General features: G+C 43.8%; 1 protein-coding gene across 5 annotated transcripts in view; it reads left to right on the top strand.

Moving 5' to 3' along the window:
• The window catches only part of INVS (inversin), a 201,747-nt gene that overhangs the window by 108,583 nt on the left and 79,545 nt on the right, over positions 1-13,619 (top strand). For 4 of the 5 annotated variants that reach the window (XM_038388551.2, XM_043508525.1, XM_043508524.1 and 1 more), the window contains one exon: positions 1,259-1,426. The exons of the other annotated variant lie outside the window; for it this stretch is intronic. In XM_038388551.2, coding sequence (XP_038244479.1) covers positions 1,259-1,426 — 168 coding nt within the window. The remainder of the gene's footprint in view (positions 1-1,258; positions 1,427-13,619) is intronic. 5 annotated transcript variants of the gene reach the window in all.

Genomic DNA, 13,619 nt, shown 5'->3' with positions numbered 1-13,619 from the left:
CAGTCCCTGTGTATGGAAAGAGGGAGGGAACAAAATCCTTATGTGTGTGGGAGAAAGGAGAAAAAACAGTTCTATGATGAGGGAGAGGGAAAGGGATTTTGGGATTGTCTAAGGCCCAGCAAAGAAAAACACACTACAAAATTAACCTGTGCACATAAGTTAATGCTGAATATTTACTAACATTTCTGATGTCCCAATTAAATTTGTTACACTGCTATGGAGAGTAAACAAGTTGTGTGTAGCATGTTTCCTTGTTTGTAGGGAGAAGGAAGCTCCTAGCGAAGTGAAATCTGTCTGTCTCAGTGGAAATGTGCTATGTGGACATTATGCATAATTAAGAGGTGTCCTATATCTTTGAATGTCCTTGTTTTTTAATGGTTTTGAGTTTTTGAAGTCAAATAGATGAAATCACATCATATGAAAACTCTTATCTAATGCCCAGAACTTCATACTGAAACTAAGAGCCTGCCTACACAGCAACTAGACACCCACTGCTTGCCCGTGCCAACTAACTTGGGCTTGCAGGGCTCAAGCTGCGGGGTTGTTTCATTGCTGTGTAGAATTCTGCACTCAGGCTGGAGACTGAGCTCTGGGACCCTCCCACCTTGCAGGGCCCTACACCCTGGAATCCAGCCCAAGCCCAGAGTTCTACACAGCAATGAATCCATGACTTCCAGAGACCTCCATGACTTCAGCCTGTGGCAGCTAGAAGCTGCAGGATCCCCCCACTGCAGGCAGTGGGGGGACTCCACAGCTCCAAGCCTCCACAGGTAGGGGGGACCCCAGACTTCCAAGCTGGGGCCCCTACAGCTGCTGAGCTGCTGCAGGCAGTGTGGGGACTCCTCAGCTCTCCATTTTGTCATGAATGTTTTTAGTAAAAGTCATGGACAGGTCATGGGCTTCTGTGAATTTTTCTTTATTGCCTGTGATCTGTCTGTGACTTTTACTAAAAATATCTGTGACAAAATCTTAGCCTTAATTATAGGTCTAAGATACTTTAATGTTCATGTTGCAACAGCAGTGTAAATAGTGTAAATCTCTACATTTAAAAAATATAACCTGATCAGAGATCGTTAAGAAAGGTTACTTGGAATTTATAAAAAGATATCTTCATAGATTCTTGGATCATCCAAGAATCTATGAAGATATTTTTTATAAGATCCAAATATTTTTTCACAAAACTAATTTTGCAACTGTATCCATTTAATTTCATTTTTAAAGTTTATGTGTTTGTAAAATTTGTGATGTTGTGTTCTAGCAAACTGCTCTGCACTGGAGTGCCTACTACAATAACCCAGAGCATGTGAAACTTCTCATAAAACACGATTCTAATATTGGAATCCCTGATATTGAAGGCAAAATCCCACTTCATTGGGCAGCTAACCACAAGGATCCCAGTGCAATTCTAACAGTCAAATGTATTCTGGTAAGAGAGTTTATTATAATAATTTATTTCTGTCCATGGTCCTGTACTCGATATACATATTTTCAGTTTCATGGAAGTATAAAATTCGATGGATCACTCCACTGGTCCTTGTAATGCTAAACCCTTTCATGTCCAATAGCTATTTCATAAGAAATAGAATATACCTCACAGTGCACCTAGGGAGCTGTGTGTTTTGCTGAAGATTGAAAGGAATTCCTTCTGAACTGCAAAGGACAGTAAATTTATGGCCCGAAGCATGATATGATTATTTACATAGCTGTAAATGTTTTGGGGGCTGTAAAGTCTACCCTTTTAAATAGGCATATTATTTGTCTCAATGATTTGAGCAGTGAATTTCATTAGGAGACTACCTTATATGTTGTACATGTTTCTTTTCGTTGGTTCTAGATTGACTGCTACTTAATTTCATTATGTGAATCCAGCTTCTTACGTTATGGGTCAGAGTACAAGGATATGGTAATCAATTTTCAGCATGCCTGGATCAGTTTATTCAGAATTATATAGTCTAGAAATCTTCCTTTGTAGATTAAATAATCATTTGTTAACATGTATGTTTTCCTTCTTTCTCTCTCTCGTTAGAAACTATAATGACTGCACAGAGTCATACAAAATCGTTAGGACCTAATTCTGTCCTGACTTTCACTCTGTGGAACCCCAGTAACTTCAGTGACATGAAACAAGGGTATGAAATACAGGATTGCATTTTCCCCGTAATATCACAGCAGTCTCTGTTATTTTCTACCTCTTTAATGTTTTTTTTCACGAGGCAGACATCCATTGAGCTATCTATAATGGCTGTTTATACTTAGAAGATCTTGCAAGTTGAGAACTCTTTTGCACATATAGAAATTTAGCCCAGTTTGCTAAAGCACATTCATAACCTTACATTTAGCTGTTTTAAATTGTACACTATTAAAATAGTAATTTTCTGACATATATAATAATAATTATAGAATAATAATGTTTACAAAATTGTATTGGGCATCTTTTGTTCCAAATATGGCATTTGGATTTGAAGACATTTGTAATATATTCAGTACTTTGGAGTTTATTTACAGTACAAGATAACTTTAAAATAGTCCTTTTATAAACATCCCAAGTCCAGTGCTGTAGACAGATATTTGTTGAACAATAGGCAGTGGTTAAGATAATCAGATTTAGAGTTTTATGTTTTCAAATGTTGGAGTTGTTTAAAACAGAGTTTATCAATCTTTTTCATAGTATGGACTATCTCACAAAGAGCCTGATCCTGCACCCACTGAAGTTAGTGGCAAAGATTCTATTGCCTTCAGTGGTACAAGATTAACATCATGGTCGGGTGTTATTGTGAAAAGTAACTATACACAGGGGGCCCTTTCTTACTCAACGGATGTGTTCCTTGTTTGCATTCAGAGCTAGGTTTTACAAGTTTAAAAATGCTAAAAGTAAGTTTTTACTATTGTTTACTCTTTCTGGAGCCAACACATCTGAGTGCATGAGTGGAAGGATTCTGTACTTCCTTGTGCATCATCAACCAAGTGCTTATTAACTTCCAGCTGATTACCCCTGGATAAGCCACGAAAAGGGAAAGGGGTAGCACTGGTTTAAATGAGATATTTTGACCTACAAAACCTTTATAACAGATGATGATGTATGAAAAGGAAAGCGCTCAACTTGACTCTCAGAGTAGGTTAAATTTTCAGGACTAGCAGTTAGGAACAACTGATCATATTTGATACAGAAATTATTTTATGGAACCCTACAATGCCATTTTCATAACGTAAACTTTCAGAGTAGAGCCAGAATTTAAGCTGGAGATCATCTCCTGAACAACTTCCCTTCTCACCTTTCTAAACCCCATAGTACTTGGTTACATGAAAAAAAACTGGGACAGAATTAAGGTAAAAGAACAAAGTAAAGTTGCACCATCTGATGGGTGTAGCTGCTGAGTTCCATATCCCTATTTCTTATCTTTTATTGTTTATTTATTTTTTACAAGTATGAGACATGATACTTATTAGTTCAAAAAGCTTCCATGGTTTCCTGCCATCTCCATTACTCTGATCACTGCTGATCACTTTGCAATTTACTTCTGCACTTTCAATTTTAACATTGTGTGAAAATCTAATCACAGCTAACCTTTACACCAAAAAAAACCCAAACAACCACCTAGCAAAGAAAGACAAGAAGCATCAGTATAGGCAGTGATAGGTACTTAGTTACTTTTATATTAATTTGTCAAAAAAATCTGGAAGCACTTGTGTCCTGGACTAGGTACAACTAGTAACAAGAGTTGTTGCATGAAGCTTAAAAAATACTTCACTATTGTGGTAAAAGCAGCTCTGCAGACTATATGGAAGTGCTCTGTGGACCATCATTGCTCCCCATATCGCAGTTTGAAAACCACTGATTTAAAACTTCCTCATTAAGCACTGGATGAACCAAAACTTGGCTTCCCAAAACGCAGGAATAAATCAGAGATGAGGGAATGATGATCTTCTGGTTCCCAATAATAATATCATCAATTTGTGCACACATTTCTTCTCTAATAAACTTTGGAGTGTTCATTGAAAAAGTCATTCATTGCTGTGCATTTTGTCATTTTGAATGAGCCATCTCTTAAAAATAGTGGGATTGCTTTCTCATCTTTCTGCCTTATATTCCACCTGCTAAGCAGTCCAAATGCGTACAATGACAGCCAACTGTACCCAGGAAATAACAGTGAGGGAAGAGACTTAATTCCCACCCTTCGTTCATTGTATGGCTTGAGTAAAAACAATTTGACAATGGAGTAGAACTGTAAGCTATACTTCTGTTATTTTTCTAAAATTTATAACAGCTTGGTATCTGTAAAAACAGTTCTTCTAATTGTGTACTTAGTTAATAGGAAAGATTCCTATTTCCCAACTCTTATTAATATACTAGATTAGATGAAACTTTGTGGATAGAATCTGTCAAATTTAACCTAGCTGTTGTGCCTAACGACTAACTTGTGGCTGTATCCAGTGATAACTTACAGCCTAGTTTGGTATACTGGTCTTGGATGATTATTATTTGTGGGGTTTTTTATTTGTTTGTTTTACATTATTTTCTACTAAGGCACAGATAACTAATACCTACTGATTAAAAGTCTATAATTAATTTTTCCAGTGCATGAAACTGAGAACTCTTCTAGTGATTACTTAATATGGCATAGATAGTTAAATATTTACTTATAATATTACATCCAAATATGACCATTAAGCTTTAAAATAAAGTAATCAAATGTTAGGACATTCCAGTAGTTAATATTACTAGAAATCAATGAGTCAGAAATGAGGAAATTCTAGAGTTTTGATTTATACTGCAATGTTAACACATCCAGGTTGCATCTGTGAAATATGGTTAAATATAACTCCAAATGTATTTGTGTTATTTTATCTATTCAGTAAAATATACAAGATGTGCAACATGGCTGAATTAACATTGCAGTAACTATGGAATTTCCAAACTTTTATCCTCTTGATTTATCGTTCTCAATGTTGAAGCACTGCTAGTTTTTGCATTTAATATTTACAACATTTTGAAAAGGTAGGTGATTTAGGACCTGTTCCGATATCCATAGGAAGTCAAAAGCTCCCTGTAATTGAACGGGAATTGGATCAGGCAGGCCCCTTTGTTACTAGGTGCAATGATCAGAATGTCTTCTAGTTTTCACTGGAACTTCACTTTAACATGCAGATTTTTGGATGCAACCATGTACAGTATTTTCTCTTAATAATTTCCCATTTATCATGGTCTAAACCCCACTCTGTACTACAGAAAGTTATCCTTGCTTAATGTCTCATGACAAATTCTTTGGTTACGCCAATAGAGTTACTCGGAATTTTCAGAAGTGAAACAGAGCAGAATTTGGCTCCCAGATTTTAATTCTTTGCCTTTATGTAGATTTCGTGCCCTGCAAGCTGAATTCCATTGCGTAACACTGAGTCCTGTTTTGTTATTGTTATCCCTTTTTGACCCAAGCACCAAGCCAAACATTCAGAATCTAGTAGGTTATTCCAGTTAAGAGAAGAAATTGATTGTAGGTATTTCTTTGATGCAGTTTTGCTTATTTACAAAAAACATACCAAGTCCCGTGTCTCTGAACACAGAAGGAATAAAATAGCAGGAAACAGCTTCTTTTGCTCACAGCACCAAGAACACTATTTTCATCCTGCACCTCTCACCCAAAAACCTCTCCTCAGGTTTTTTCCAGGGTCATACATAAGCTGCGATTTAGTCTCCGGTATTTTTAGTAAAAGTCACGGACAGGTCAAGGGCAATAAACAAAAATTCACGGCCCATGGCCTGTCCATGACTTATACTATAAATACCCTGACTAAACCTTGGAGCGGCTGTTGCTGAGGGGGCCGCTGCTGTGGGGGGCGCACCCATGAATCCCAGAGAGGTTGTAACTTGACCCATAACAAGGTTTTTCCAGTTCGTAACATCATTTTGCTGGGGGAGGATTGTTAAAAGACATTCCTGTTTCGTAGGATAAGTGGAATTTTAAGGACTGCACTTAGTTGAGCATGTGACATGGGACACATTGAAAGCCCTGGGGTTGTGTTGTGCTGATACTGAAGGGCTAGCAAAGAATGTTGTTCTTTGAGTGCTTTCTTATGTCAATTCCATTCTAGGTTTGTGCGCGCACACGTGCATCATCATCGGCGATTTTTGCCTTAGCGGGATCCATAGGGTCAGCTGTGGTGCCCCCTTGAGTGCCGCGCTCATACATCCATATATTATGCACCACCAGCCCTACATCCTCTCAGTTCATTCTTACTGCCCATGGTGGTTGGTCAGAGTGCCTTGTCTTGCATAGCAAGAGTGTAAGCGGTTCTTAGCCCATTGTTAGTCCCATTCTATATAGTTTGTAGGTACTTAGTTAGCATTTAAAATAAGTGTTAGTTGTTAGTTTAGTGGTTAGAGTCCCAGCTGCAACTTCACCTTGGAGCGGGGCATGCCCCATTCCCCAAGCTTTAAGCTGTGTTTGTCATGCAACTGGCCAATGCCTATCACTCCCTCCAATAGCCGCTGTTTGAAGTGCTTGGGGGAATCCCATATAAAGGATAAGTGCAGGATTTGCAAAGACCTTTCGTCCCAGAACCCAAAAGGAGAGGAACATCCGCATGAGAGCCCTCCTGATGGAGGCCATGCTGCATCAGGTGTTGGAGCCCTCCTGACCGGATTCCACTCCTAGCACCTCGGCATCAGTGTGGAGTGCCCCACTGGCACCAGGATCCTCCCAGCACCATTCCCTCTCACTGGTGCCCAAGAAGCATCTGAAGAAAAAGGGTTTCCCGTCACCATCCAAGGAGGGGAAGGGCGCTCTGGTCAAAGGACCTAGTTCAGGCCACATGCCCACCCCGGAGCTACAGGGGAGTACCACTACACTCGGACCCCTTAGCCCAGCCAAGGATCCAACTCCGACTCCTGGGAACAGTTGCCTAAAACAGCCCAAGCTTCCAAAGACCTGATGAGCCTACCAGTTCTGCAAATGTCGCACCAGGCACTGGAAGTGGCTGCAGCCCAAGGGCAAGCCAGTCATGGGACCTCCCCAAAGGACGGGGAGCACCATCAGTCCCTGGATCGCAGGCGTTCATCCCCATCCCCATGGCCTAAGATCTTGGTCACCAGCTAGAAGACCAAGTCCCCAGCACCATGCTCTCCTTTCACGAGGCACAGATCCCTGGAATCGAGGCACCAGTCCCTGCGCTCCTGGTACCGGACAGCCTCCTGCCTAAGATCAGATCTGTATCACCCAGGCGGTCTCCTAGGTGCCGGTCCCCGCCAGTGCAGGACTGCTCGCCACCGTGGCACTAATCTCCTCTGCCTCAATGACCCTCGAGGGACAGGCAGCCATCCCCGCCCTCTAGAGACTGGTCTCCAACAAGAGTTACAGACAGGCACACACAGGCCTCCACAGCCCCACTCTGGTCACCAGAAGGAGACTGATCTGAGTCGGAGCTGGAGTTCAGCTCATTGCCAAGGGGGTACACGAGACCAGTACAGCACCAGCAGCATGGCAGCAGGGACAGTGGTCTGCTCAATGGCCATGTTGGAACCCTTGTGGGGTACCGGTGATGCTAGTTCCATACTCCCACCGCTCCTTTGTGGCTGCTTCGGACAAACCGCCGGCACTGGGCTCGAAACACAGTGCAGAATCCACCGCAGGGACAACTCAACAAGCACCAACACCCAAGGAGCTGTCTTCAGAAAGGGAAGGGGAACCCGCCCCTCTCCCGGTGACGCCCTTGTCGTCTTTGTCGCTGGACAAAGGGCCGGGCCCTCCCAGACTGGCAGTGCCCCTGACAACTTTAAGGAGCACCAGGCTCTCCTTAAAAGGGTGGCAACCAACTTAAACCTCGAAATTGAGGAGTTGGAGGAGCAGTCAGACTGCTTGTTCAACGTCATATAGTTCCCCAGCCCGCATCGCACTACCTGTCCACCCCAGGGTCGTAAAGATTGCTAAAATGCTGTGGCAGACCCCATCTTTGATTCCACCCAGGTCTGAAAGGGCAGAAAAAAATATTTCATCCCTGCAAAGGGGTTTGACTATCTCTATACGCACGCACCAGTGGGGTCGCTGGTCATGTCCGCAGTTAACAAGAGGGATAGGCAGGGCCAGGTGAGCAGCACACCAAAAAATAAAGACGCCAAATGACTGGAACTCTTTGACAGAAAGATTTATTCAACGGCCAGCCTACAATTCCAGGTATCCAACCACCAAGCCCTGTTGGGCAGGTACAATTTTTATGTATCAAGTTCAGGGAGTCCCTTTCATAGGATTTGGCCCTCGGGTTTGCCACGATCCTGAAGGAGGGAAAAACGGTGGCAGAGGGCACCCTCTAGATGGCCTGGGATGCTACAGACTTGGCCGCCAGGGTGGTTGCCTCGGCAGTGGCCATCAGGTGCAGCTCTTGGCTATAGTCTTTGAGGTTATCCCAAGAGATGCGGGCCACAATCCAGGAACTCCTGTTTGAGGGCGTGGGGTTCTTCTCTGAGCTCACTGACGCCAGGCTGCATGGCCTTAAAGACTCCCAGGCCATCCTGCGATTGCTGGGCCTCCACACTCCGCAGCAGGCCAGAAAGCAGTTCTGGCCTCCTCCACCTCAGTCCAGGGAAGTCTTCCTGGCAGGGTACCTACAGGAGAAAGGACAAAGACAAAGCATTTTAGCACTGTATCCCTTTATCCTCTCACTCGCCAGCGCAACCTAGCTCTTTGAAACACCATGGGAGCCAGAGACAGGAGTTTTGAAGGTGCGACCAAGGACGGCGCTCCAGTCAAGTATCTGGATCCACCCTCGCGTTCTTCCCTCAACTGCCTGCGCCCCTTCTAATCGACATGGTCATCAGTAACATCAGACCGTTGAGTGTTCCACACAATAACCTTGGACTACACCCTACAATTCTCAACTGCCCCTCCCTCCCATCCCCCTTCCCCATCCCTCTCCAGGGACCCTTCTCATGAGCAACTCCTCACTTGGGATGTGGAAAACTTCCTAAGGTTGGGAGTGGTGGAGGAGGTCCCTTGGGATATGAAGGAAAAAGGATTCTACTCCCGATATTTCCTCATCCCAAAAGCAAAAGGGGGCCTAAGACTCATCCTGGACCTGCGTCACCTCAAAAAGCATCTCAAGAAGTTGAAGTTTCGCATGGTCTCCCTGGCCTCCATGATCTCCTTCCAGGTATGCCGCCCTCAACTTAAAGGATACATATTTCCATATTTCCATTTTGCCAGGACACAGAGGGTTCCTCTGTTTTGTGTTGGGCCAGCGCCATTTCCAATTCACAGTGCTGCCCTTTGGTCTCTCGTCAGCCCTGAGAGTGTTTACAACTTGCATGGTGACAGTGGCCACTTACCTGAGGCATCGGGGTGTTCAAATTTACCCGTACCTCGGCAACTGGTTGATCAAGGGCAGGTCTCAGCATCAGGTGTGGCAGCACCACAATCTAGTTTTCTCCACATGTTGCGATCTAGGCCTATTGATAAACAAGAAAAAATCAACATTAGTTCCAGTGCAGCGCAGAGTTCATAGGAGCAGTCCTCAACTCTACTCGGACCAAGGCCTTCCTCTCCAAAGCCCGATTCTGCACTTTGTCAGACCTAATCTCACGTATGCAAACCCACCCTCTCACTACTGCTTATACATGCTTGAGACTGTTGGGCCACATGGCAGCCTGCATTTACATGCCTGGCTCCATCTCAGGCCCCTACAGGCATGGCTGGCATCGGTCTATGTCCCCAACTGATACAACATAGACCAAGCAGTCAAGGGTCCAGACCACATACTGTCATAATTTGCTTGGTGGTTGGACCCCGCATCGGTGTTGGAAGGAGTCCCCTTTGCGGCCACCACCTCATCGGTTACCCTGGTCTCCAATGCTTTGGATCTGGGGTGGGAAGCTCATCTGGGCAATCTTGGCATGCATGGTCATTGGTCGAGTCACCATCGCTCCTTACACATAAATGTCAGGGAGCTCAGAATGGTACGCTTGTCCTGTCAAGTTTTCCTGCCTCATATAAAAGGCAGGGTGGTTCAAGTCTTGACGGACAATACCGCCACTACATTCTATATCAACAAGCAAGGCAATCCTCAGCCTTTTGCCAAGAAGTCCTCAGACTCTGGAACTTCTGTGTTCAGCACGCAATTCATCTCGTGGCCACTCATCTCCCTGGGGCTAGAAACACTTTGGCAGATCGCCTAAGCAGGACCTTCTCACCTCGCCACAAGTGGTCATTCCATTCAGAGGTAGTCAGCATCATTTTCCAAAGGTGGGGGACTCTTTCCTGCTCCCGTGGTCGTGGGCTCAGATATATGCCTTCCCTCCAGTGCCATTAATCCATGAAGTCCTCGTGAAGATCAAGCAGGACAGAGTGAGAGTAATCATATTGCTGGCTTGGCCATGCCAGCACTGTTTCAGCACACTGCTGGACCTCTTAGTGGCCCCCCGTTACAACTACCGTTCTGGCCAGACCTGTTCTTTCAAACCGTGGCAGATTATTACATCTAAACCTGACAGCCTGGCTGCTGCATGGTTGAATGCGGAAGAGCGGCTGTGCTTGGCCGGTATCCAACAGGTCCCGCTAGGCAGCAGAAAGCCCTCAACCAGAGCAACGTACCAAATGGAAATGGTTTACATGCTGGACTTCGGATAAAGGCATTCGACCCAAGAGGGCCTCACTGCAGTCAGTCCTGGATTACCTCCTGCATCTTAAATTCCAGGGTCTGTCTCTTTCATCTGTTAAGGTCCACTTGGCCACTATTTCAACTTTTCATCCTCCACTCGAGGGCAGGCCAGTTTTTGTCCGTGATATGACTGTCAAGTTCCTCAAGGGCCTAGAGCACCTATACCGTCACATCAGGGTCCCCATTCCTCCGGGGGACCTAAATCTTGTGCTGTTGCAGCTCATGGGAGCCCCCTTCGAGCCTCTGGCTTTCTGCTCCCTCCTCCTCCTCTCCTTGAATGTCGCTTTCTTGGGGGCAATAACATCTGTCCACAGAGTCTTCGAGATTAGGGCACTTAGCTCGGAGGCACTCTACATGATGTTTTACAAGGACAAGGTCCAACCAGGACCGCATCTGGCCTTCCTACCCAAGGTTGTTTCCCAGTTTCATATAACTGAGGATATATTCTTACCTGTCTTTTTTCCTACATCGCATGAGCAGAAGGAGGAGCGTGGGTTGCACTCTATGGATGTCAGAAGGCCGCTAGCCTTCTACATTGAGAGGACCAAACCTTTTGTAAGTCACTGCAGTTATTCATCGCAATGGCAAACAGGATGAAAGGTTGTCCAGTGTCAGCCCAGAGAATCTCATCTTGCATTACTGCCTGTATCCGCTACTGCTATGAGCAGACCAAGATGCCTTCTCCAGTAATTGTAATTGCCTACTCAACCAGGGCACAAGCCTCTTCAGCAGCTTTCCTAACCCAAGTGCCAATCCAGGATATCTGCAAGGCTGCCATCTGGTTGCCCGTCCACACATTTACATCGCGTTATGCATTTACCCAGCAGGCCTGAGACGATGCTGGCTTTGGTAGAGCAGTATTGCAAACTGTACGATCGTGAACTCTGAACCCACCTCCAGGGATACTGCTTGTGATTCACCTAGAATGGAATCGACATGAGCAAGCAGTCGAAGAAGAAAAAACGGTTACCTACCTTTCGTAATTGGTGTTCTTCGAGATGTGTTGCTCATGTCCATTCCATTACCCGTCCTCCTGCCCCTCAGTTGGAGTTGCCGGCAAGAAGGAACTGAGAGGGCCTAGGGCCAGCGGCGCCTAATATATTGATGCATAAGCGCGGCACTTAAGGAGGTGCCACAGCTGACCCTAAGATACTGTTAAGGCAATAATCTCTGATGACTGTGCACATGGGTGTGCACGCACCTAGAATGGAATAGACATGAGCAACACATCTTGAAGAACAGTTACGAAAGGTAGGTAACTGTTTTTTCTGTTGCACCTACCTTGTTCTTTTTTCAGAAGTATATAGTTAGAGACCATACATCTGCAATACTTGATTAAATAGTTTAATACATTTTATGGTATACTTTTAAGAAAACATGAGAAACAAGTCAAGTCTTTACATGCAATGTTTTTAGAATTCTTCATACCTAATTCAATGTCCAATATTGTTTATTATACCAAATGAAACCTGTGTCAGCTGATCAGATTGGTTGACCATGACACATTTTTTAAAGGTTTTTAAATGATCAAACCAGTTAGAAACTCATGTATTTATAGAACTACAGTGTTTAAAAACAAAAAATGCCTGAAGGCTCTTAGATTTCCTTTGTAACACTGTGTTGAATAGTATCTTTAAGAACATAAGAACAGCCGTACTGGGTCAGACCATAGGTCCATCCCGCCCAGTATCCTGTCTTCCGACAGTGGCCAATGCCAGGTGCCCCAGAGAGAATGTACAGAACAGGTAATCATCAAGTGATCCATTCCCTGTCGCTTATTCCCAGCTTCTGGCAAACAGAGGCCAGGGACACCATCCTTGCCCATCCTGGCTAATATCCATAGTTCTTTTTTTAACCCCGTTATAGTCTTGGCCTTTGCAACATCCTCTGGCAAAGCGTTCCACAGGCTGACTGTGCTATGTGTGAAGAAATACTTTCTTTTGTTTGTTTTAAACCTGCTGCCTATTAATTTCATTTGGTGACCCCTAGTTCTTGTGTTATGAGGAGTAAATAGCACTTCCTTATTTACTTTCTCCACACCAGTCATGATTTTATAGACCTCTGTCATTTCCCCCCTTAGTCGTCTCTTTTCCAAGCTGAAAAGTTCCAGTCTTATTAATCTCTCCTTATATGGAAGCCATTCCATACCCCTAATCATTTTTGTTGCCCTTTTCTGAACCTTTTCCAAGTCCAATATATCTTTTTGGAGATGGGGCGACCACATCTGCATGCACTATTTAAGATGTGATTGTAACATGGATTTATATAGAGGCAATATGGTATTTTCCATCTTATTACCTATCCCTTTCTTATTGATTCCCAACATTTTGTTTATTTTTTTGACTGCTGCTGCACATTGAGTGGATGTTTTTAGAGAACTATCCACAAAGTCTCTTTCTTGAGTGGTAACAGCTAATTCAGACCCCATCTGAATTATTATTTGTGTTTTCCATTGTGCATTACTTTGCATTTATCTACATTGAATTTTGTTGCCCAGTCACCCAGTTTTAAGAGATCTTTTTGTAGCTCTTCGCAGTCCTCCTGGGACTTAACTATCTTGAGTAGTTTTGTATCATCTGCAAATTTTGCCACCTCACTGTTTATCCCTTTTTCCAGATCATTTATGAATATGATGAATAGGACTGGTCCCAGTACAGATCCCTCGGGGACACCACAATTTACCTCTCTCCATTCTGAAAACTAACCATTTATTCCTACCTTCTGTTTCCTATCTTTTAACCAGTTACCAGTCCATGAGAGGACCTTCCCTCTTGTCCCATGACAGCTTACTTTGCTTAAGAGTCTTTGGTGAGGGACTTTGTCAAAGGCTTTCTGAAAATCTAAGTACACTCTATCCACTGGATCCCCCTTGTCCACATGCTTATTGACCCCCTCAAAGAAAAATGGAGCTTCGTGTTTTAGAAAGTGTCCAGGGGACACCACCACTAATATGTAGTAAAGAGGAATATCTTATGCGG

The sequence above is a fragment of the Dermochelys coriacea genome, chromosome 2, assembly GCF_009764565.3.
Source record: "Dermochelys coriacea isolate rDerCor1 chromosome 2, rDerCor1.pri.v4, whole genome shotgun sequence".
NCBI classification, from domain to species: domain Eukaryota; kingdom Metazoa; phylum Chordata; order Testudines; family Dermochelyidae; genus Dermochelys; species Dermochelys coriacea.
The sequence above is the reverse complement of the archived record's forward strand: the minus strand, read 5'-3'. Positions and strand labels throughout refer to the sequence as shown.